The following is a 24,708-nucleotide window of genomic DNA, read 5'->3' as shown; positions in this document are numbered from 1 at the left end:
ATTCCAAGGGGGGAAAAGGACCAGTTAAATACAGAACAACCTACGGAGGTGATTAGCTTGTACCCAATATTGAACAAACCAGTCCCCGCAGCAGGATATAGCGACCCTACTTATGTGCCTCCCCCCACAACTGTTACACCACAGAGACCAACAGCCCCCCCCGCCATACGAAAGCACTAGAGAGCGCGCCCAGGGAAGCACACAGAGGGTGAATATAGAAAAGCTAACGAGTGACTTAGAGTCGAGGCTTTCTGTGGCAAGGGATGAACTCTCAAGAATAAAAGACATATGTGAGCGCACAGCGTGCGCCCCTACACAATCAGGACACACGTCTAGAGCGTCAAGCGAAAGTAGACAAATTGAGGAAGGATGGAAAAAGGGGGAAATACTGTTCAGAATTGAAGAAGAGCCGACACGAATAATAGAGGTAGGAGCAGTAGAAGGGAGCATTGGTGATGTATCACGAGAGAGAGGACTTGTTATGTGATGTCAGAGGAGGGTTGGATGAGAGTGATAGGTTGAGTATGGCAGTAGGAGGGGAAAGCGAGGAGATGGACGGTGCATGTTCGCTAGGGACTATAGATGATGAATGGATGGGACGATTAAGAAATAGAGTGGGGAAGATGGCGTTATTGGAGTCAGCAGCGACTAAGGTAGGGGAGGGTGCAACTGCAAAAGGGAAGTTACAACTTCCGTTGATACACAGAGGGGGGGGAGACCAAACTATATACCGTGGGCCCAGATGGACAAGGCTAATTTAATGAAATTATTGCCCCCGTTGTCAGGAGGGGCGAGCAAGTGGATATATGCATTTGAGAAACATACCGCCGGCATACCGTTGGCAGTAGGTGATGTGAAAAGCCTACTAGTATCCGCAGTAGGAGATCAAGCGGACAGAGTATGGGCTAAGGCTGGTTTCCCAGGCGTGGCGTTGAATTGTGATCGCCATGACGGGGCTTCTTTTAATACAGTGCGAGCAAGGGTGTGGGACGCACTGCGGGAGACGTTCCCAGATACCCCTGATTTACAGTCAGTAATGCAATGTACAATGAATGACGGGGAGGATGCTATGGATTACATTCTCCGGGTGCAGGAGATGTGGAGAGCGGAAACGGGCACGCCCTGGCATCAGTCAACGTCTCTGTTTTACTTTATCATCAAGAGAGGGCTCCCAAAAGAGGTGCAGAAGGCACTCGACAAAATAGCAGGGGTTGAGGCGAAGGGGTGGCCGGAGATCCAAAGCATAATAGTGCACCATTGCAAAAGAATCAAAGAAAGAGAGAGGGAAGTAGCACAGAAAAGGTTGGCAGACGAAGCGAAGTTGGTACAGTCAAAGTTAGTGAAGGTTGCAGCAGCGGTAGCCGGACTCCCACTCATGAGGGAGGGAGACGAAGGAGAGGAGGGGCAGATAGCAATACAAGGGAGAATAGCAGCTAATTGGGCCGGACAAGGCCAGCGACAGTGGAACGAGCAAGAGCAGAACGGAGGTCTGGCGAGGCAAGAGTGGGCCCCAAGAGGGGGAAGAGGTGGGTACAGGGGCCGAAGAGGAGGACAAGGGTATGGAGGAATGGGAGGAAATGGGTGGCAGGGTCCCAGAGGTCCACAGGGGAGCTGCTGGAATTGTGGGAGATGGGGGCATTACTCAAGGGAGTGCAGGAGCGGACAAAACAACGGGTTCCAGGAGACAGAGCAGTACGGTCACCCCCACCCGGGAAGCCCATACGGCCTCCCCATGGGACAATACCAGCAACCAGAAAATGCAGGGCAAAGAAGTAACGCACAACTACACGGACATCAGTACAGAACACAAAACCACCCACAGAATAATGACAATATGCAATACACGCCAGGTAACACTTTCGCCACAGTAGCTAATGGAGCGCCTGCCCCCGCACCTTATAGCGGGGTGTCGGTAGTTTCGGGGAACATTTTTGATCAAGGGGGGGCAATGAGACACCCCGCATAGGACAGCCCACAGAGAACACTTGCGTGTCCAGTACTATCTACGACCCACAATGCATCAGAGGAACCATTGATAGGAGCGCAGATAGGAGACAAGCAATTCATATTCATGGTGGATTCGGGAGCGGAGAAATCATGTATTAGAGAGGGCCGGTTCCCGTTATCTAATAGAACGTTAGAGACGCAGGGGTTCTCTGGGGCTGTAATTGAAGTTCCTTACACAGAAGCATTGGATGTGACAGTGGGGGGTAAAACAGTGAAAGCACCCTTACTGTACTATGAACGCTCTCCCATTAATTTGCTGGGGAGGGATCTCTTAAGCAAACTAAATATGACAATATCATTCACAGAAAGCGGTATCGTATGTTCAACACCAGGCATATGTCCCCTCCGCGTACTAGCAGTAATACACGGCCACACAATCATGCAAGAGATCAGAGGGTTACCAAGAAACGAGGAGATGTTTGTTGAGGGCATGAGAACATTGGCTCTCATAGTACCAGAACTAAAAAGGACGGATTGGAGGATCCCAGCCGAATTCCTTTTCCGCCCCATAGTGAGCCCCGACACTGCTCCCGGGTCAGTGCTATCATTGGATTTACACGCAGTACACGTGTCAGCAAACAGAATATGTGTGATTGGAGTTGACATGGAAGGATGTGAGTGGCGGACAGTACTGTGTACAAATGCAAATATCCCACTGCGGGAGCTATCGGACGAGGAGCTATTTTCTGACACTGAGACAGATGGCGAAATAGTGATGGAACTAGCAATGCCGTGCGACATTGTAATTACAGCGAGAAAAACTAAAGTTGAATTAATGGCAGTAGTAGGAGCACCACATACATTTTTTGATGATGACATGAGGTTAGTACCCACTAACATATGGACAAATGGCCCCCATGATGTGGGGTTATTACATGGGGTTCAGCCTGTGGTAATAAAACTGAAACAGGGAGCAATTCTACCCCGGGTAAAACAATATCCATTGTCACGCGAAGCAGAAGAAGGGATCAGAGAGACAATAGATGCACTGCTAGCGCAAGGAATAATAGTGCCCTCAAACTCCCCATGTAACACATGCATTTACCCGATTAAAAAGGCGAAGGGAGGTTCCTGGAGGATGATACAAGATTTACGCCCACTCAATGATGTGATTCAGAAGGAGTTCCCTCTAGTGCCGAACCCGGCGACAATACTATGCAATATTCCAAAAACAGCGTCCCACTTCACGGTTATTGACTTGAAAAATGCATTTTTCTCGATTCCCTTAGCAGAAGAGAGCAGGTACTTAACAGCGTTTACACTAGGGGGGAGGAGGTTCGAACATTGCAGACTACCGCAAGGATATTGCGAGAGCCCAAGCATATTCAACAGGATACTACATGAAGATCTGGGGAATTTGCCTGTAGAAAGCACGGTGATTCAGTACGTTGATGATTTATTGGTTTGTGCACAAACTGAGGAGGAGTGTAGAAAGGACTCAATAACACTCCTGACATTATTGGCCAATAAAGGGTACAAGGTGGACAAGGGGAAGTTACAATACTGTCTGACAGAGGTCCTATACTTGGGACAGCTGATATCAAAGGATGGTAAGCGGATCATACCAGACAGGGCACAGGCGATTAGAGCAGTTGGGGAGCCCAAAACAGTAAAAGAGATGCAGAAATTTCTGGGTATGTGCAACTACTGCCGTGCATGGATATTGGATTATGCAGCATACACAAGGCCCTTATTACAGGCACTAAAAGAGGCCCAGCAGGTAAACAAACACATAGAATGGACAGAAGAAATGAACACATCATTTAACTCTCTGAAAGAGCTGATATCAAGCGCTCCAGTACTGGCGAATCCAGATTATGGGCGCGAATTCTTCTTATTTTCACACTGCAAAGGAACACTGATGACAGCAGTGCTGACACAAAAAACATCGTTAGGGCACAAGCCACTGGCTTACTATAGTGGCACCCTAGACGCAGTAATGCAAGGCCATTTCGCGTGCGAGCAATCCCTAGCTGCAGCTGCGTTCGCTATTGAGAAAAGTGCCACGATAGTAATGGGCTGTTCTGTGACACTTTTTGTGGAACACTCACTCTTTGCAATATTAGAGCGATCAAAGAGCACATTGACAACACAACGCGCCACAGCATATGAAATAATATTGTCGAGCGCAAACATCCATATAGTGAGATGTAAAACAGTGAACCCAGCCACATTCATCACAGAGGCGTGCACTATAGAAGACATGCAAAACCACAACTGCGCAACGCACACAGGTGACGAAGGTCAGGACCAGGTGGTTTTTGAGAATGCCCTGAACGAGGGAGAGGTGTATTTCGTGGACGTGTCAGCATCAATAGACATGGAGACAGGAGAGAAACATGTGGGTATGGCAGTTGTACGATTAGAGGAAGATGAATACGAGACACTAGTGCAACACCGCCTCCCATCACACTATTCAGCCCAAGCAGCAGAACTAATAGCGCTAATAGAAGCATTGCATGCCGCCAAGGGGTGCGCAGTGACAATATATACAGACTCAGCATACATGACAACAACAGTACACGGCGGGCTGGCACGGTGGGGGCGGAGAGGGTTTCGACGAGCAGATGGAACACCGGTTCAGCATGCAGAATTATTGAAAGAACTGATTGAGGCCCTGCAAGACCCCACGGCAGTAGCCATCGTAAAATGCCAAGCCCACACCACAAATACAGATTTTATATCTTTGGGGAACGCGGCAGCAGACGCCGCTGCCAAAGACGCTTCATATTTGCAGAAAGGTGAAGTAGGAGAGTACATATTGCACCACACAACAAGCCAAGAGGTCCCCACAGGATACAACATGATGCCCACACAGGAAATAATAGAGCTGCAAGAGGGAGCTAGTGCAGAAGAAAAATTGCTGTGGACTAAGAGGGGATGCAGCAAATCGCCGACTGATTTATTGTGGCGACAAGAAAGTTCAGGAAAAGCGGTGATGCCAGTTACATTGTTAGAAACAGCGTTTCAACAACTACACTTTCCCGCACATAACGCAAAACAACACATAATGGCGGAAATACAAGAAGATTGGTTTGCACCTTGCCTCCAGGAGCACATAACAAGGTTGGCATTGGAATGCACAACATGTCAAATTTATAACTCAGGTATGACATTGCGCACACTAAGAGGTACGATACCAAAACCAAATGGCCCATTCAGAGAGCTCCACATTGATTATGTAGACATGGGAGAAAGATGTAATGGGGCTCGCTACATGATTGTGGTTGTATGTCCATTTTCGAGGTGGGTGGAGGCAGGTCCCTGTGCGCGCCCTGATGCGAAGGGCGCCGCAAAGTTCCTAGTGCGCGAAGTATTCCCGCGCTGGGGGATTTGCGAAGTTGTTCGCTCAGACAACGGCACACATTTTGTCAATGAACTATTCAAAGAAGTGACTACGTTACTGGGAATAAAGCACAAATTATGTTCGATTTATCATCCTCAAAGTAATGGCGTAGTGGAAAAGATGAACGGCCTGTTAAAAGGCAGATTGTCAAAATTATGTTTTTCCCTCAAAAAGACCTGGATGTACTGCCTACCTCTGGCCCTGTTCGAATTGCGCAATCAGCCAAGTAAAGACCACCATTTGTCCCCGCATGAGATCGTCACGGGAAGGAGAATGAACACAACACATTCGCCTCTCCGTGAACGTTCTGATGCACACAGAAGCGCAGCGGTATTGGGAGAGGAGTTCACAGAGTACTTGAAAAAACTGACAAGGGCAGCGCGCATAATAGCGAAGCAACTAGCCCCCCCCCTCTACAAGAGAGGAGGGGAATACAACAGAATTAGTAACACTGCCTGACAAACCATTACAGCTAATGCCCGGTGACTTTATATATGTCAGAAGTTTTGTGCGAAGGTGGAATGCGCCACGTTTCCATGGCCCTTATGAGGTAGTGTTTTGCACGCCCACGGCAGTAAAGGTGAAGGGCCTAAAATACTGGGTGCATTTGACAGACGTGCGCAGAGCCTATAGCGCCGTGGAAGGTGAGGCGCAGGACGAGGCACAGGCAACCGCGGACAGTGGAATTGTGCAGAATGAGTGAAGGTGATTTTCTGTATGTGCAGCGATTGACAATGAATGCAACTGATGACATGGCATTCGTATGAAAAAAGAAAAAAAAAAAAAAAAAAAATATATATATTTTTGCTCTTTTAATTGAATGTTTTTTTTTGGTCTCTCATTTTTTGAAATGTCTCTTTCTTTTGAAGAAGTTTTTTCTATATAATATACAATGATCTAAAAGTATTAATTATAAATACCCGTGTCTGTGGAAACAAACCCTTCCCCCACCCACGTCCATGTGTTATGAAAAAAAAAAAAAAAAGAGCTTCCAACGTTGGAAATGTTTACATGTCTGTACTTAATGCACTTTTGTATCTCAAACAGGAATTACCATGGCATCTAATGGGCAGCCTGCAACTAATAGATTTGTTAGAATTAAAGAAATGTTAATAGATAGACTTACATATTCATATGAATGTGGATTGTCAATTTGTGTTATTGTGTTCTTCCTATCAATGTTTTGCCTGGTAACATATTGGTTTATAGCGTTCATCTCTTTCGAGATGACCGAGGGGGGAGGGGGGAGTAACATCACCCGAGCTCCTGGGAGCAATGCAACCACAAGTGTAAATTTTAAAGAAGGTGATTTTCTGGTGTCGGGTGGATCACACTTTGTATGGGGTTATTACACTGAACCACCAACTGTCGCCCTGTCAGATTCAAGAGGTATACAAACAGAAATGGAAAATAACACAATGTCCATACCTGAACTATATAACAGCCCCAACACCCTCCCCACCCCATCAGAAGAAAGTGACTTGTTGTTTATTGAGGAAGATGGGAATATTATAACTATTAAAGAACATAAGGAAACATATCAGAAATTGGACAAGGGGGGTGGGAAGGAGGAAGGGGGGCCCATTTTTTCTTCTATCAAAAACAGCAGACGTAGGAGAAGCAAGGATAGTAGGTGGAGAAGAGAGACAAGCAGGAGGGGGTATGATGAGTACTATGGGTTAGGGTTAGACAAAATGGAAGATCCTCGGCACCCCCACCAAGCAAATAAATGGTATGCTGATATGAGTGCCACAGCCAAACAAACGACAAATGAGAGCTGTTATGTCTGCTCGCTCATTCCCCATGCATCAGGCACACCTAAAGTGTTGTTGCCTAGAGAATTGCCCATTGTAGATGCCCAGTGTCTCCTTCATCTCACGCTATGCCGTATAAAAAACACCTTCCAGGCACACGACGTCACTTTCAAGATTATACAGACTGAAAAAACGTGCTACCCAAAAGCAGCTGGAGTGGTATGTCTCAAAGAACCATTTTTTGCGATACAAGGGACACTGTTTTCTGAAAACAAATGGAAAGATGAAGAAGTACTGTGCAAAGCGGAAGCACTGAGAGGTGTCCAACCAGCCAAACTGCGATGGATGGAAGAAACATGCACACCAGTATGGAAGGAGCACATTTCCAAACTGACATGGGTAACAGCAATGGAAAAACCCTTCAAGCTACAAAGTGAGATCAAGAACGAACTATGTTTTAAGGGAGAAGGAAAAGTGGCAATAGGGACGAATAAAAACTGCAACAAAACCCTCACCATCCCAGAGATGAGAAAAGGAACAGCCGCATTGATGGACACATACTGGGTATGTGGGAACCAGGCCTACTTGCACCTTCCCCAGGCATGGAGCGGCAGCTGCTCGATGGCCACTCTGCACTCGGCCCTAATGGTGATTCCAGAAAGCCACGTTGACGAAAATAAAAGGATGCCAGGGAACATGCACCAGGGTGTGGTTCCTCCCACTGCAACATCACACCTCTATGTCCTGTCCTCCGGAGAGAAGGGAGAAGAGCTATCACGGAACAGACGGGCATCAAATTACATATCTCAAGCTTCGTCTGATTTATTGGCACAGATCCCAGACAGGTACCGACTGTTCAGCTCTGTAGAAACATTCTTTGCCTCGCTAATTTCAAGTGTCCAAGCAAGGGCGAATGCAAAATGGCTCCAGATAACACGGTGGGAACTGATTCAGTTAGCCAATGACACTGAAGAAGGGTTTAACATAATAAAAGTAGAACTGCGAGCTCTACGCTTGATGACCATGCAGAACAGGTATGTTCTGGACCTACTGACAGCGATTGACGGAGGTGTTTGCCGAAAAATAGGAAGTGCCTGCTGCACTTTCGTACCTTCTGAAGACGCGGAAAATGGTTCCTTATCCCACGTGATCGAAGCAGTACATAATCTGGGAGAGAAGATGAAGATGGAAGGTGGAGCAGAAGCCAGCACGTGGTTCGACAATATCTTCTCCTGGGTTCCCTCTTGGCTTGGAATAACCATGAAATTTCTGGTACCAGCTGTGGTGTTCCTCCTCGTGGCGTTCTGCCTGTGCCAGTTGGGCCTCCGATGTTGTGCAAATGTGGTCCCTAACGGCGCAATGATGATGGTGACAATGGGCAACTCTGGTGGTACAATGAGGGCAACACAAGAAGTATATGTGCAGACAGGGATAGATAACACCCCCCAGTACCGGTTAGTGCCTATGTACGGTGACAAGGACATAGTAGACAAGCTATGGCATACCACTATCAAGGAGCCCCGAAACGTGGAATTAGAATGGTACACAGAGGTCTGGGTAGATTTGGAGGAAAGTGGTGACTGTATATATTTAACGTGCACACCAGACGAATATGCTAGAAGAGGAGAGAGCTTAAGGGGGGTGTGTAGGGCATGGATGCCCATCAAGGGAACACCTGCATGGGATGACGCGATAGTAGAGGAACAAGAGTGCAGAAGGTTGGACGACCTGAAGAATTCGTTACTTTAGTAACGAAAGGGGGGAAATGTAGGGGAGGACAGGCCTTAAAGGCCCCCCTCTCCTGCATCATTCTCCCCAGGTGAGGACCATGGCTCGCCGGGCGTCCCCCCATGCCACCTGGGCCCAGGTGGAGGAGGGCTTGCCCACCGATGACATTGCCCCCACATATCCATCATACACTCACACTAACGTTTAGATAGGCCTAGAAGCCTTCTTGCCCAGCAAAGATGGCGTGAGTTCAGCGCGCTGTAGCGCGGCCCCCACCTTTGGAGAGCTTTCCAAGTATCCCTGCCGCCGTAGCCCTGGTAGATCCGCTGCGAGCGCGTTCCCATGAGAAAGTCGGGTATGAGCTAACCCGAGATGCTAACACTGTAACATTTTATCGTTCACAATGTAATATTGCACCCCGCATGACCTGGTCCGCGAGGCCGGGGTGACGGGGAAAAAGCTGAAGCATCACTATCTGAAGAAAGTAGAAAATAATTCAAGTATTGGTATTAACGAACTACCTCTGTTTAAACAGATTTTGTAAACTGTGAATCAACCATAAAGATGTAACGTTATATGATGTCACCCCAGGTCTGGACTAATGCTGCTATAACTACAGAGAAAGATGCCGACAAAACGTATAACCTTTATCTGTATAAGTGTTCTCTCAATTTTATGAAGAAACCTGAACTCGTATATGTTTTCTTAATCACCCCAAGCGGCGAGTATCAATCTCTGTAGGCCATAACCTAGAACTACCTCATGTACTGTAGTGAATATAATGTTAGGTAACGAAAAGGTACTCAGACTGACTATATTAACGAAATGATTAATGAACTCGAAGTATATATGTATGGTATGGTAGTTTAAAGAAGACAAATGATATAAAAGTTTTGTATTCAGAATTAGGCAACACACGAGGAAAATACCTTTTGTGAATATATGCAAGGCCATTCTCCCTCCCGCCCTACGAAGCCTGCCAAGTAGAAAAAAGCTAAGGCCTGTGCCGTGCTCCCCCACCTCCCCCGGCCAAGCTGGAACTACTCCAGAGAGTCAGAGGCCCCAACACAGCATCCAAGGCCACCGGCCGCCACCTGCGTTATTTACAGCACGATAATAAACTTACGTTTGAATCCACTGATCTACCAGCACCCTCTCGTAAATCCCACAATCCCCCAGACCACCCCAAGGAGACCCCCGACAATGGGACAAGACACAGAGCCCCCTTCATAGTAGCTTCTAACGTAGTAATAAAACATGTACCACCCGGCACAAGCCCCCCAGAGCCTAGCCCCTCGACCTGAAATACCAGACGTCAGAACACCGGTAAATCCAACAGATGACCACCAGACCCCTCACAAGGTGCATTCCTCCTGTGTTGTATTGATTGAAAGATTTACTGTAGAAGTTAGATATGGGGTTTTAAGTAACTGCAATGTGCATGATCTAGGGCACCTAAGTCAGGGAAGGCATTCATCTTTGTCACAGGCTGCCCCAGCGTACCAACACCGCCCGGATGACCTCGAGCCGGCCTGCCAGGCCCAACCCAACCCACGAGGCTGACCAGTGACGACATCTCACCCGGACCAACCATGCTGCAGCAACACCTATAGTTAGTCAACGCCACCCAATCCCAATTAACTTGTGCCCCCTATAGTGTGTAGGTTCTGATGACGTTTTTTGTATTAGAAATACGCCTGCCTTTGCGATTGTCAGGCAGAGCGCTCTCGGAGGTTGCAGAGTTCTTTGCATGCCATATTCTTTGGATAAACTCCCACTTACGCTCACCCGCACTCTGTCTTGGCCTTATTCCCATTACGGGAGTGTCCATTATTGTCTCCCATTGCGGGGAGGATCGTGCTAACTTGGGGGCGCTTCCACTCACAGGTTACCTCCAGGTGAGTATTAGCGCGGGTGAGTGGCGCTGGATGGCTGAATAATTGTTCGTTTTTGTTTTGTGCGCGACTAACCTTCTGTTTTTTGTTCTTTCTATGAAGGCGCGGCGTGGCCCCAGGATGATGGATGGAAGAACCACTCTGACGTATTCCGGAGGAAGGCAGATGCGCGGGTGAGTATTGGAGGCCTGTGCGGCCCCAGCAAGGACGGCGATCTGAAGATCAGCTGAAGGCGAGACCGATGGATGAGAATTGCAGGTAAGGCCTGTGTCGCTGTAATAACACCTGTTCTTCTCTCTTTCTTCTTTCAGGCACCGATGGATGGAACTCTCAGAACCGGCGTGGCTGTAGAAGCTTGAGGACAGAGCAGACACAGTGAGCGTTACGCTGCAGGAGTGCAGAATAACGCGAAGCGTGTTCTGCCTGCAGGGTGTGGCTTAAATAGCCTTGCAAATAGTTCCAGGCAAGTAGTCCCTTTACCACACCCCGCCTTTCAGGTAAAGTAGTACCTCGGTCACGCCATGGATATGCAGAAAGGCTCAGCCTCACTAGGCTGAGTAAGTAGTCCATATGGTTCAAACCATTTTAAGAGCCTGGCACCAACGGCGCCAGGACTGAGTCCAGGAGGTTCTGGGACGCTCCTTTGGGGCTTCATAAGCCCTATTGGGTGTCAATGAATGGGGTGGGCCCATCAGTTCCAGGGCTTTTGGAGCATGCACCATGACAGCAGTCTACCCAAGAACCCCCTAACGACGCGTTCTCCCATTGGTCCTGGTTTGTTCGGGTAATTATGATGAAACCTTTTCAGCAATCGTGGTGCATGAATATGATCACTAGGTTCCCACGATCTTTCATGTGGTCCATATCCTTTCCAGTCTATTAGATAAAATAGTTTTGATTTGATGATTTTTGAGTCCAGGATGTCCTTAACTTTATACTCAGGTTCTCCGTCGACCATGATCGGTCTTGGTGGTTTTAGTACTCGGGTTCCTGGTTGCACTGGCTTCAAAAGTGAGACATGAGACACAGGATGAATCCTCATGTGTGGAGGTAAATCGAGTTTCATAGCTACCGGATTAATGATAGCTTTAATGGTGTATGGACCTACATATCTGGGATTGAAGGTACGGGTTCCTTTCATTGGTATGTGCTTTGCCGCCATACAGACTTCATCTCCAACTTGATACTTTGGAGCTTCACTTCTATGCATGTCTGCCGACTTCTTGTATCTTTCTTTAGCTTGTCTCAACTGATCAGTTGCTTGTTTGAAGGCTTGAGTAATAGTAGTGTGCAAACTTCTTACTGCTGGCATTTTCAGGAGTTGAGGCGGGTCAAGATTAGAGGTTCGTGGATGCAGCCCGTAGATGGTATAGAAAGGACTCTGTCCAATGCTGGAGTGCAGGCAATTATTGTAGGCGTATTCGTCTATCCATAAAATGTCCTTCCAAGTGCTTTCCGTTTGGTGTAACATACATCTGAGGCATTGTTCTAAAGTCTGGTTGGTCCTCTCAGTCTGACCGTCAGTCTGGGGATGGTGGCTGGTGGAGAGTCTTATGTCGATCTGCGCTAGCTCGCAACATTTTTTCCAAAAATGTGAGATAAATTGGCTGCCACAATCTGAAATCAGGATGGACGGGAATCCATGAATTTGGACTATTTGTTCTAAGAATTTTTTAGCCAGGACTGAAGCTGAGGGTAACCCCTTTAGTGGGATGAAATGAGACATTTTAGAAAACAAGTCCACCACCACCAAAATTGTGTTGAATCCATTACAAGGAGGAAGGTCAGTTATAAAGTCAAGAGATAGTGTATCCCAAGGCGTAGGTGGAATATCCAGTGGTTGCAGTTGACCTGGCGATTTCTTCTTTAGGGCCTTGTTTTGTGCACAAACTCCACAGGATAATACAAATTGCTTGATGTCCCTACGCCAAGTTGGACACCAAAAGTGTTGCTTGATCTTAGCTTCGGAAATCACTATCCCGGGTTGACCTTCCAGCAGTACTTCGTGGTAGTTAGAGATGCCCCTTTCCTGAAGTTTTTTACTGGGTAGATAGAGACGTCCCTGAAAATATGGTAAGTGGTTTGAGACTGAATGATGAACACTTTTGGTAGGCCAATCTCTCAGATTGTCAGCATCCATGAGATGTGGGATTTCTTCGTGGATGTCATCTAAGGTTAGAGACGTTGTTATTCCTAAGATTTCTTCTCCGGGAATGATGGTCACTGGGTCTGGGTTGGTGGATTACTCTTCTACCCCAATGCGAGATAGAGCATCTGCCTTGCCATTTCGACAACCAGGTCGGTAAGTAATCACAAAGTCAAATTCAGCAAAAAATAATGCCCATCCGAGTTGGTGGGATAATTGAGCCTTTGCCACCTTCAAGTACTGTAGATTGCAGTGATCAGTGATTACTGTAATTGTATGTCTTGCTCCTAGAAGGTAATGCCACCAAGCCTTGAAGGCTGCCTTAAATGGCCAGAAGTTCCTTGTCCGTAATGGCATAATTCAATTCTGGTGCCGTGAATTTCCGTGACCAGAAGGCCACTTGGTGGAGTTGACCCATTTCAGGATCTTTTTGCGAAAGGACCACTCCCTTTGCTGAACTGGAAGCGTCGGTCTGAACCACGTACGGTAGGTCTGGACGTGGGTGTTTCAGGATCGGGGCTGAGATGAATTTTTGTTTTAAGTCCTGAAAGGCTTTCTCTGCCTCCTCTGACCAGTGAAAACATTTGTTCTTTCGCAGTAGAGAGGTGATGGGATGTACTAGCTGCGAGAACCCTGGAATGAAGCAACGATAGAAGTTCACAAATCCGAGCATACTCTGGACTCCTTTAATTGAGGTTGGAGAAGGCCAGTTGAGAATGGTGTCAACCTTCCGCGAATCCATGCGTACACCATGTGGGGTTAGGACAAACCCAAAGAACTCTGTAACATGGAAGAAGCATTTTTCCAGTTTTGCAAATAGTCTGTGTTGTCGAAGTTTGTCCAGAACAGCACGGATGTTATTCACATGTTCCTGTTCAGACGATGAATATACCAGAATCTCGTCTATGTATACTACGACACACACATCAATCAATTCTCGCAGGACGTCATTCATGAAATACTGGAACGCCGCTGGGGCGTTACAAAGGCCAAAGGGCATCACTTGGTATTCAAATAGCCCGTATTTGGTGCGGAAGGTGGTCTTCTATTCGTCCCATTTCTTGATTCGTACCAGATGATATGCCCCTCGAAGATCAAGCTTGGTATAAATTCGGGCATCTTTAACTTGGTCCAGTAGTTCAGGAATTAGTGGCAAGGGGTAACGGTTTTGAACTGTGACTTGGTTCAGTGCACAGTAATTGATGCAAGTCCTAAGGCCTCCTTCCTTTTTAGGCACGAAGAATAAGGGCGAGGCTGCCAGGAACTTGGATGGGCGGATAAAGCCGTTAGCCAAGTACTGGTCCAGATGCTTTTTTAGATGCAGATTTTCAGGTTCCGTGAGTGCATAGATTCGCCCACATGGAATCTGTGCGCCAGGTATAAGGTCGATCTGACAGTCGTACGATCTATGGGGAGGAAGGGTATTAGCTTGATCCTTCTGGAAAACATCCCGATAGTCTTGGTATACCGGAGATAGCGGATTAGTCAGACTCATGATTGTTGTCACTTCCTTAACCAAAAGGTTCCTTTGTTTGATAAGAGGTACGAGCACATTCGACTGAGAATGTCAGCCTCTTAGCACGCCAGTCGATGCAAGGATTGTGTGATTCTAGCCATGGCATTCCCAGAATTATTTGAAATTGTGGAGCCTTGATTAAATCGAACACGATGTCTTCCCGATGTCCGTCTTGGCACAAAAGTGTCATCTCTGTTGTTGAGTGCATTACTGGACCCGAAGTGATCTCAGTTCCGTCGACAGTGGTGACTAAATCTGAGGTTGCCTTTTCGCACAGAGGAAGATTTATCCTTGTAGCCAATTCTTGATCCATATAATTTTCAATGGCTCCGCTATCGATATATGCTCTGATTGCATGCATTTGGGACAGCTGTTGGTGATTTATGAGGATCATTGGAAAGACTAGGTGCGAGGTCTGCGAGTCCTTCTTTTCGCTCCACAAGCGGACCTCAACGCTTGTCGGGCGAGGATGTTTTCCGACTCCGGCTCCGTTTCCACTTTGCCGGCAACCCCGATTGCCTTATTGGGTGGTTTTACAAGGCAGTCTCGGAGGAAATGGCTGGCTGAGCCGCAATACAAATACAGCTGTTGTTGTCTTCTTCTAGCTCTTTCAGCCTTGGATAATGGCGTACGAACTCCTTCAATCTGCATAGGCTCGGACAAGTCTGTGGTTTTGGATGCATTCTCCTTTGGGCGCACAAAAACGAAAAGTGTCCATTCTAGCTCGATCTGCCTTACGGTTCTGTAGTCTATAATCAAGCTGAACCACCAAATCTATTTATTCCGCACAATCACTGGGAGGGCTGAAAACTTGAGCTAAAACATCCTTTAACTCCCCTCTTAAACCACAGTAAAACAGAGTTGTTCTTTTGTCGTCTGGCCAATCGGTTTCCACTATCAGTCTATTAAAGGTTGCAATGTACGTCAACAGATCTTGGTTGCCTTGGCGTAGGGACAAGAGTTCGTTATCCAATGCCTGACCGTGAGAGTGGCGGGCAAACAACTTCTCCATGTTCATTTGGAACCTCTGGAAGTCTCGCAAGATGGGATTGTCCCGATTGACTAGAGGTACCGACCAGTCCGCAGCACTGCACTGAGATACGACAATACAAAGGCTACCTTAGATTGGTCGTTTGGAAAGGCACCTGGCCTACATAGGAAATCTAGTCGGCACTGGTTTAAAAAGACTGCATACCTTTTTGGGTCTCCTGCAAAGCGTTCTGGAGGTGCCAACGGTACGGCTCCTGGAAGGACTACTTGAACTGGATTTCTGGGTGTAGTTGGAACCGTTGACCCCAATCCTGGTAACGGTGTTTGCCCCGCCTGGGATTGAAGCAATTGTCTAGCGATCTCATCGGTACGATCTTTGGCCACAATCAATTCTCTCCTTAAAGCATTGGTCTCCTGCCTGGCCGAATGTACCTCGCCCTGAGTTCCCCCAAAAGCTGGGCTAGTTGGTCTGTCTCAGCGGTTTCCATGACGCCCAGGTAGAGATTTGTAGAAGGCTTTGCGTTCTGTCACGCTCACCTGGTCTCCACGGGGCGTAGCACGTAGCCGTACGAATTTTGTCTGCACTGGCGTAGCTCTGGTGGTATGATGATGTCCTCTCCCCTGTTATCACCACCAGGAGGCGTTTGTCTGCAATGTTGAAACAAGATGTTAGCTATTGAGTGGGGCTGGATTGGTCCCACCTCCTTCAACCTCCTGATGCCCAACTCCTCTTCGGGCTCACCTTTCAGTTTTGTGAGGTTGGCTCTCCGTCCTGCTTGAATTTCAGCAGGGGCGCAGTAAGCTCAGTCTTTCCCCGGACACAGCTACTTCACTGGTCCAGAGTGGCTGTTGCTGTGTCTGGAATATCTGGATTAAGCAGGTAAGTCTCTATGCCAATGGATGCTTGGTATAGGTGCACAATGTCTTTATTTCCCAAGGTTTAAACACGTTTTGTCTTTCTTGCAGGCGCAGATTCGTACGGAGGTTTGGATGAAGATTTCACTCTCCTAGGATGCTGGGCAGGTTACCGCCAGGTGAGTGTTAGCGCGGGTGAGTGGCGCTGGATGGCTGAATAATTGTTTGTTTTTGTTTTGTGCGTGACTAACCTGCTGTTTTCTGTTCTTTCTATGCAGGCACGGCGCGGCCCTAGGATGATGGATGGAAGAACCGCTAAGACGTATTCCGGAGGAATGCAGATGCACGGGTGAGTATTGGAGGCCTGTGCGGATGCCCTCTTCCCAACGAGGACGGCGATCCGAAGATCAGCTGAAGGCGAGACTGATGGATGAGAATTGCAGGCAAGGCCTTTGTTGCTGTAATAACACCTGTTCTTCTCTCTTTCTTTTTTCAGGCACCGATGGATGGAACTCTCAGAACGGACGTGGCTGTAGAAGCTCGAGGACAGAGCAAACACGGTGAGCGTTACGCTGCAGGAGTGCAGAATAACGCGAAGCGTGTTCTGCCTGCAGAGTGTGGCTTAAATAGCCTTGCAAGTAGTTCCAGGTAAGTAGTCCCTTTACCACACCCTGCCTTTCAGGTAGAGTAGTCCCTCGGTCACGCCCTGGATATGCAGAAAGGCTCAGCCTCACTAGGTAGGAGAAAGTAGTCCATATGGTTCAAACCATTTTATGAGCCTGGCGCCAACGGCGCCAGGACTGAGTTCAGGAGGTTCTGGGATGCTCCTTTGGGGCTTGATAAGCCCTATTGGGTGTCAATGAATGGGGTGGGCCCATCAGTTCCAGGGGTTTTGGAGCATGCACCATGGCATCAGTGTGTGCTATCAACATTGTATTATTGAGTAGCGCAGGCGCCCCTCTCTAGAAAGAACATGGCATGTAAACTGTTACCATTTGCATATTTGTCTTTATCCCGGGCACATGGGCAGTCCTGCATCGAAATGCTATGGCAATTCCTTTCTCAACTAGAGTACCTACAGCACTACCATACACGTGTTTCAGTCTTGTTGTACCTCATCAGTGAGGTGGAGCTGTGCCTCTCTGAGCACAGTGAGCATGGAGTCCACGTCTGGGTTGCCCCAGGTTCCACCAACCCCAAGTTCATTGCTAATATTCCGTTATAATGCCGTCTATGTGTTGTTTGAATTTTTCCGTAAGCTTCCGCATCCCATTAGGAGCTAAACATACTCCACAGCACTAACCTCTAAATCACATCGTAGCCTCGAACTTTTCCTGATATTTTCTGTGTGTCTACATTGTTTGTGGTTTGTGTTGGTTATTATGTTTCACCCGGTGCAGAATTAAAGGGTAAATGGACACATCTGAATAAAGAACAGCTACTGAAATATATTTTTATTCTGTTTTCTACACAGATACATTCTTCCTTTCTGCAAATGTCATAGTTTCCAGATGCTGAGGGTCTGTTTCTTCAACCAGCAGTGGCACATAGACCTAAATGGATAGATGTCTTTTACGCTGATGTGGATCGATCGCCCGGGACTGATATGTCGTTTGGGGGTACCAGCTACAAGGAGCAACCTGTCATCGTTTATGGTGGTCTAGCAAGAAGCTAATGTCGAAGCCTTGCACATCTATGTGCGTTGAATGCACATCTTCTCCTTAAAGGAACACTGTGTGCCTCATGATAAAGTTTTGATGCTGTAACTGAAGGACATTCAAAAATTGGTGTTAAATGGAAATATGCGGATGTTTTCGTAATGTTGTTTGTGAAATAAAAGAACATTATATATTGCAGAGTATTGATGTTTCCTTTAAAAATAGTGTTTTCTATTCTGATTTGGGACGCGCTGTGCTGTGAGAGGATGTGATTGTTGAATTTCCGGGTTCTGCGTCAACTGACGTTAACACGTAGGTGATGACTGGGTGCGTTTGGCTATGCTGCCCACTAACGTCATGAAAGTAGGTGGAGAATAACGCTAGGAATAGTGATGTCAGCTTCAGAGGCGGGTGATATGATTTAGTGCCGCTGGGGCACTCAAACTTAATACAATCAATCAACTGATAACATTATCACAAGATGGCCTCGCCCAGCTTGTTGATTTCGCATATGTAAAATTGAGGAAAACTAAGGTAAGGTGCATAGGAAATGTTTTTACGATTGATCACAGTTTGCATAAAACCATAAGCCTGAGCGCTTGGGGCAATACAAATTTTGAGCACACTATTCCTTTAATTGTCTTTCTGCTCAGTATGGGTATTTGCTCAATATGCTGTAAGAAATGATAAGAAAATAGGGACAAGACACAAAGAACAACACTCTTCCAATTCTATGCTAAACATGTGTCACTAATACAACACAATAGAGGAACATGCTCTAAATGATTACACAATTACTTACTTTATACTTTTTAATCTGCAATATAGCTTCCAGTATGGCTATTTCATCAAATTCCAAAACTATTGGTTCGAGGTCGATCAAACATTCTAAAGGTCAAAAAAACAAAACAGAAAATGGTGAGGAGGAGAGGCGATGTTTCTGCTCTGAAACCTAAAATGCACATACACAAGAAATACAAGTCCCCCTAATACTTCCCAAAATGTGAAAGTTGAAAAGATGGCTATTTTGGTGGTGTGACAAAGTATTTGGGTCAATGGAAAGTAATACAAATCGAAAAGGCAGCTCTTCTGGTGGATAATGCATCTTTGATAGTTTTTCATATTTTTTAAAACTTTCATTTTTATATTTTAAGAAAATGCAATAGGCTTAAGAGATATTTCTAAAGGGAAGTCACTGCAATACTTTTTGGCTGGGAGTACTGCCATCCTTTTCTGTGCTGGTGTACATGGCATACATTACTTGCCTTAATCGAATTCCTGATGCTTTTAACTGCTTATATTCACATGATGTGCATAGGCCAAAATCTAGTGGTAAGTGCGGAGTATTGCATTCTGTTTTCGAGTTTCGAAAATGGACGTTGACTGGGCATGCTTTCATTTTTATATTTTAAGAAAATGCAATAGGCCTAAGAGATATTTCTAAAGGGAAGTCGTTGCCATACTTTTTGGCTGGGAGTACTGCCATCCTTTTCTGTGCTGGTGTACATGGCATACATGACTTGTCTTAATCGAATTCCTGATGCTTTTAACTGCTTATATTCACATGATGTGCATAGGCCAAAATCTAGTGGTAAGTGCAGAGTATTGCATTCTGTTTTCGAGTTTCGAAAATGGACGTTGACTGGGCATGCTTGTAATACTATCCTGGTGTGACGTGTATTGTATCCATGATCCTTCACACGTCGAGGTCCCTCCGATTGTTTTGTTTCTGACAAGAGGGAGCATGAAGTGATTCATGAGTACAGAGGATAAAGAAGGTGTAAGACTGAGGGTTTGGGAGTAAGAGACAGACACATGGGGGGAATACTGATTGAGAAAATAATTTATTCAAGACAAAATAAGAGGAGTTGGAGAAAGTCCTACCTATCCCTAACTCTATGAGGGGTTTACCTGCCTCAAAAAAACTAACTAATGATACTGTCATTGTCAGGATGTCCAACTTATAGTCTGCCGCCTTGTGTCTAAAATCTATCCTGTGCCTCACAAATTAAACATAGGAAGCGGGTGAAAAGGGAAATATCTTTTGACTGCCGACCTGCAGCCTGATATTATAGTTCCAAACTAAAAGTTCAAAAAGTGGTGTAGAAAAGCAAATATAAGTTCCATACAGCTTGGGGTTTGGTTCCTTTTCCCCAAAGCCTTCCTCGTATTCCACAAAGTGTGTTCTTTGTGAATGGACCTGCTTCTCAGGGCTGCAACAAGGTAAAATAGTCTTGGCCCTTTGTTCCAAGCTGCTCTGCTAAATGTTCTCACTTGTTGTGGGTCCCAGATCCAGTTCACAATACCACTCTTCTTAGCCCACTCTCTTGTCAAATAGGGTACACCAGGTTCTTCATTTCCCAGTTTTGTCTCTCTTCATTCACTTTCACCCACAGCCTTGGCTTACTCTCCTGCTAAGGTCTGTGAATATCTCTTGTTTCTTTAATGTTCATAATTTTGCCTCTTACGGATTGGGGTATCTCCTTCTCTCATGGGTCCCATACCCCCTTCCCTGGTTTCTTCACATTAGCATCTTGCTTTACTCTTCCCTCACTCCACAGCCCTGGTTTACTATCCTGCCAAGGTCTCCGAGTGTCCCATATTTCTGCAAAGTTCATTGGGTCCGAGACCCTCTCCACCAGGACTCCCAGCCCCGGTACTTGTTCTTCCTTCATGCTACTTCATGCCCCATGTGATCTATGGGTCTCTCAAGTCTTTAAACTAGCCACCCTATTACCCGAAGAGGATTCATGGCTCTTCATCTCAGCGGGACCTTCTGCATTTCCTTGCATACTCTCCTTGCTGTCTCTCATTGGTTGGATGTCAGTGCGGGAGCCCCAGTAACAGGCAGGTAAGTTTCCTCTCCCATGGTTTGCTTCCAGCTTTGTCAGTTCCCCACGGGTATGCCCTCCTCCTGCGTGTCATCCACTTCTCCCTGCTGGGTGTCTGCACGGCCCTTGTAAAGTGCTCGGTCAACACCGAGCTTTGAGCGTAGATGCAATCCTTCTCTCCCTGCTCTGCCTTTGAATGACAGATGACCAATCACGCTGTCAAAAAGAATAGAGCGCGTTACTTCAATCCCTTTGGTGTTCTTCCTTACCCGCGTCCTCTTTCTCGTCCCAGTAATACCATTGAATACCTTATAAGTGTCTTTTTCCTCAATGGGTTCCACTAGAGAGGTATTACAACATAGTACATTGTGTTACTTGGTGGAAAGTACAAAGAACAGTTTCGGGTAAAGGTGGGAGGATTAAAGGGGTACTGTGTTCCCCCTATTTGACCACTGCTCTCGACGGGGTCCTCCCTCCCCATGAAGTCCTCCCACTGAGTATCACCCCGGGGTTTTGCTCTTTTTTATTTATTTAAATTTTATTGGTTTTTACACATCGGGGATGAGCATACAGACAGGCGCATGTTATTTTCACATGAATACATCATAAGAAGGAAAACAAAAGTAAAACCTTTTCACTGCACCTAAACAGCATTTTAACATCAACTACATGATTTTCCCCATTGCAACGAAAAAGTTTATACCCTTAGCCCTCTCCCCCCATACCTCCCATTAACATTGGTCTGAGATCTTCCAAGTCCGTGGCATTCGTTGAGCTAGTTTGTAGTGGGCAACACGACGTTTATCAATGGTCATCATTTTGGTTATGAGTTAGTAAATGGGTTTGTGACAGGCATGCTCGGTTGATGAAGTATCTCGTGAAGCTTGATTCGTGCTAGGGCAGGGTGCTTCATAATGCTCCTGGTGCTTCGAGTCGCTCGCCGCTGAGACGGGAATATAGTGACTGGCAAAGTCGCTTCATGCTTCTTCGTGTCGTGCAGCCTTATTGTGAAGGGCGGACGTTATTTTCTCCATTGTGTATATGCTCGTAGCAATCCGTATCCAGTCCGGAAGACGTGGGGATTTCCACTTCATGACCAGGCCTGCTCTCGCAGCTAATAGTAGGGGGGATACTATTCCTCTAATCATGATCAGTTCTTCTTCTTCAAAACCAGGGGGGAAGGCACCCTTTCTATGCCATCTAGCTGTTTGATCCATCCCAGCACTTCTTGCCAATAGATGCAAACTTTGGGGCAGTCCCACCACATATGCCAATAATCTGCGTCCATCCCACATTGTCGCCAGCATCTTGGGCTGGAGGTCTGAAACATTTTGGATAGCCTGTGGGGGTCATACTGCCATCTATGGAGTAGCTTTATAGCGTGTAGCTTGTACTGGGCTGCAATTGATATTCTGGATGGCGTTTCACAGATCCTGTCCCAAGCCTGCTGATCAAATTCTCTACCAAAGTCTTTTTTTCCATCTCTCTTTAAGGCAGGAGCTTGAAGTTTGCTTCTTGCAGATCAGGGCGCTGTACATGCGTGCTATTAGGCCTTTGTTTGTGCTGGTTGTGTCCAAGATCGACTCGAAGGGCGTGAGCTCTCTTTGCGTGTTGGCCTTCCACTCGTTCCTTGATAGTACACCTTTCAGTCGCAGATACAAGAAGATTGGGATAGGGTGTAGTTGGAGAGCCTCCTCTAGTTCTGTAATAGATATGAACTTTCCATTTCTCCATAGCTGTCCAACTCTCTCAAGTCCAGCGTCAAACCAGGCCTGGTATCTGGCGTGTTCAGGGATTTCTTCCCTGATCCCGGGGGACCAAAGATGGCTCAGAGGAGAAGGCCACGTGGTGACTCCGGACATTCCCTTCCCCTTCTTCCATATGTTCCACACTGTGCCCAGTAGACACGCAGTCGTCTTATGAGTTTCAATCTGACGACCCAGAGCCATTCTGCGAGAGTTGCGGGTGTTAGGTTGTTGTTATCTAACTGGACCCACTGGAGGTCCTTTCTGTCCCGCAGGTGCGGAATCAGGATTCTGAGTTGTGTCACCTGATAGTATCGCTCTATATCCGGGATACCCACTCCTCCCTGGTCCTTCGGTAGTATAAAGGTTTTGTAAGGTATACTGGGTTTCTTTCCATTCCACAAGAATTCCGATATGGCCTTCTTGGCTTGTTTGAAAAAGTGGTCAGGGATTGTGATGGGCAGTACCTGGAAGGGATATAGGAAGCGTGGGAGGCTCACCATCTTGATAGCATTTAGGCGACCCATCCAGGAGATTGTGAGTGATTTCCATTTCGTGAGGTCTGCTTTGAGAGCGTCGAGAAGCTGCGGAAAGTTTGCGTCGTACAGGTGTTCGAGGTCTCTTGTCAGATTGATCCCCAAGTATCTCAATGTTGGGCATCCGATAGTCAGTCCAAGGCGCTCAAGATCTATTTGCTGGTCTGGGGAAGGTTTGCAGAGCGGGAAGAGGATGGATTTGGTTTTCTTCATTTTAAAACCTGAGAGCGCACCATATTCCTCTATCAATCGCTCGGGGATTGATGACGTGGGATTTAGCACATGGAGCAGGATGTCGTCTGCGTACAATGCCAGTTTGTATTCTTTGCCTTTTACTCGCATACCCTCTACGCCGTAGTCTGCTCGAAGCATTTGGGCAAGAGGTTCCAGGGATAGTGCAAAGAGTATTGCCGAGAGGGGACAACCCTGTCTCGTTCCTCTACTGAGGGGGAACCATCGGGAGTACTGAGAGTTAACTACCACAGATGCACGTGGGGCCGTGTAGACCGCTTTGATCCCTCATCGGAGAGTGGGGCCCAGACCAGTTTTCTTTAATGTATCCTCAAGGAAGTGCCATTCAACTCTGTTGAACGCCTTCTCCGCGTCAATTGAAAATAATGAAGGCATGTTTTGCAATTTTTTGGCCTCGTGTATGAGGTGGAGGGTCTTTCGGGTAGAATCTGCGCCTTGTCTGCCAAGGATGAAGCCCACTTGGTCGTTATGAATTATCGCTGGCATGTGTGACTCAAGCCATGCTGTGAAGACTCTTGTATAGATTTTGGCGTCAGTGTTAAGGAGGGAAATTGGGCGGTAGGAAGCACACTGCTTGGGATCCTTGCCGTCCTGGGGGATGACCGTTATCAGAGCTTCTGAGAAGGATTCAGGCGCCAGACCAGATTGGAGGATGCTATTGAAAAGGTCAACCATGAACGGGAGGAGGGCGCCCTTGAAAGTCTTATAGAACCCGGCTGTGTAGCCATCATTTCCCGAGGCTTTCCCTGCTGGAAGTCTTTTGATCGCCTCTTCGATTTCCTTCCCTGTGATAGGAGCGTCTATGGCTTGTACTATGTCCAGGGGGAGGGTCGGCAGGGATACCTTGTCCATGTATTCCGTGATCGCCTCTGGGTGCGGAGCGGCATCTGAAGTGTATAGTTTCTCGTAAAAGTTAGCAAAGACTTCGGGGACACCAGGGGGGCGATGATCATGAGGTGTTTCCTCATCGTGTATCGTCGGGACCCATCACTCCCTTCGTTGCCCACGGAGTCTTGCGGCAAGCAAGGCACCTGCCTTGTCTCCATGTACATATTGCTTTTGCTTAAGACATTGGAGTTTGCGTACTATACTACCAGTTTCTAGTTGCCGCAGTTCCTCCCTTTTGTCGTTGGCTTGCTTGCTTTTTTGCGTTCTGTCAGGGTCCGAGGATTGGGCAGCGAGGTTGAGTTGGGAGATTTTGCTTCGGAGTCTATTTTCTATTAGTTGGCGTTCTCTTTTCTTCGCTGCCCCTTCTTTAATGAATATTCCCCTCCAAGTGGCTTTGCCTGCTTCCCATACTGTGTTTACAGAGATTTTGCCCGTATTGTTTTGTTCAAAGTATTGGGTGATGTCCTGCTCAAGCTGTTCCCAAAAGATAGGATCTTTAAAGAGGGACTCATTGCATCGCCACTTAGAACTTGTCTTGGGGAGAGTCATCTGGTCAATGGT

General features: G+C 46.9%; 1 protein-coding gene across 2 annotated transcripts in view; it reads right to left on the bottom strand.

The window, feature by feature from the left end:
- RIPK2 (receptor interacting serine/threonine kinase 2) overlaps positions 1–24,708 on the bottom strand; it is a 610,101-nt gene that overhangs the window by 244,966 nt on the left and 340,427 nt on the right. For both annotated transcript variants that reach the window (XM_069621311.1, XM_069621312.1), the window contains exon 7: positions 18,698–18,783. In XM_069621311.1, the coding sequence (XP_069477412.1) occupies positions 18,698–18,783 (86 nt within the window). The remainder of the gene's footprint in view (positions 1–18,697; positions 18,784–24,708) is intronic.

Source organism: Ambystoma mexicanum, chromosome 5q, assembly GCF_040938575.1.
Source record: "Ambystoma mexicanum isolate Mex_15411 chromosome 5q, UKY_AmexF1_1, whole genome shotgun sequence".
NCBI classification, from domain to species: domain Eukaryota; kingdom Metazoa; phylum Chordata; class Amphibia; order Caudata; family Ambystomatidae; genus Ambystoma; species Ambystoma mexicanum.
Note: the sequence above shows the minus strand (reverse complement) of the source record. Positions and strands in the feature narration are given on the sequence as shown.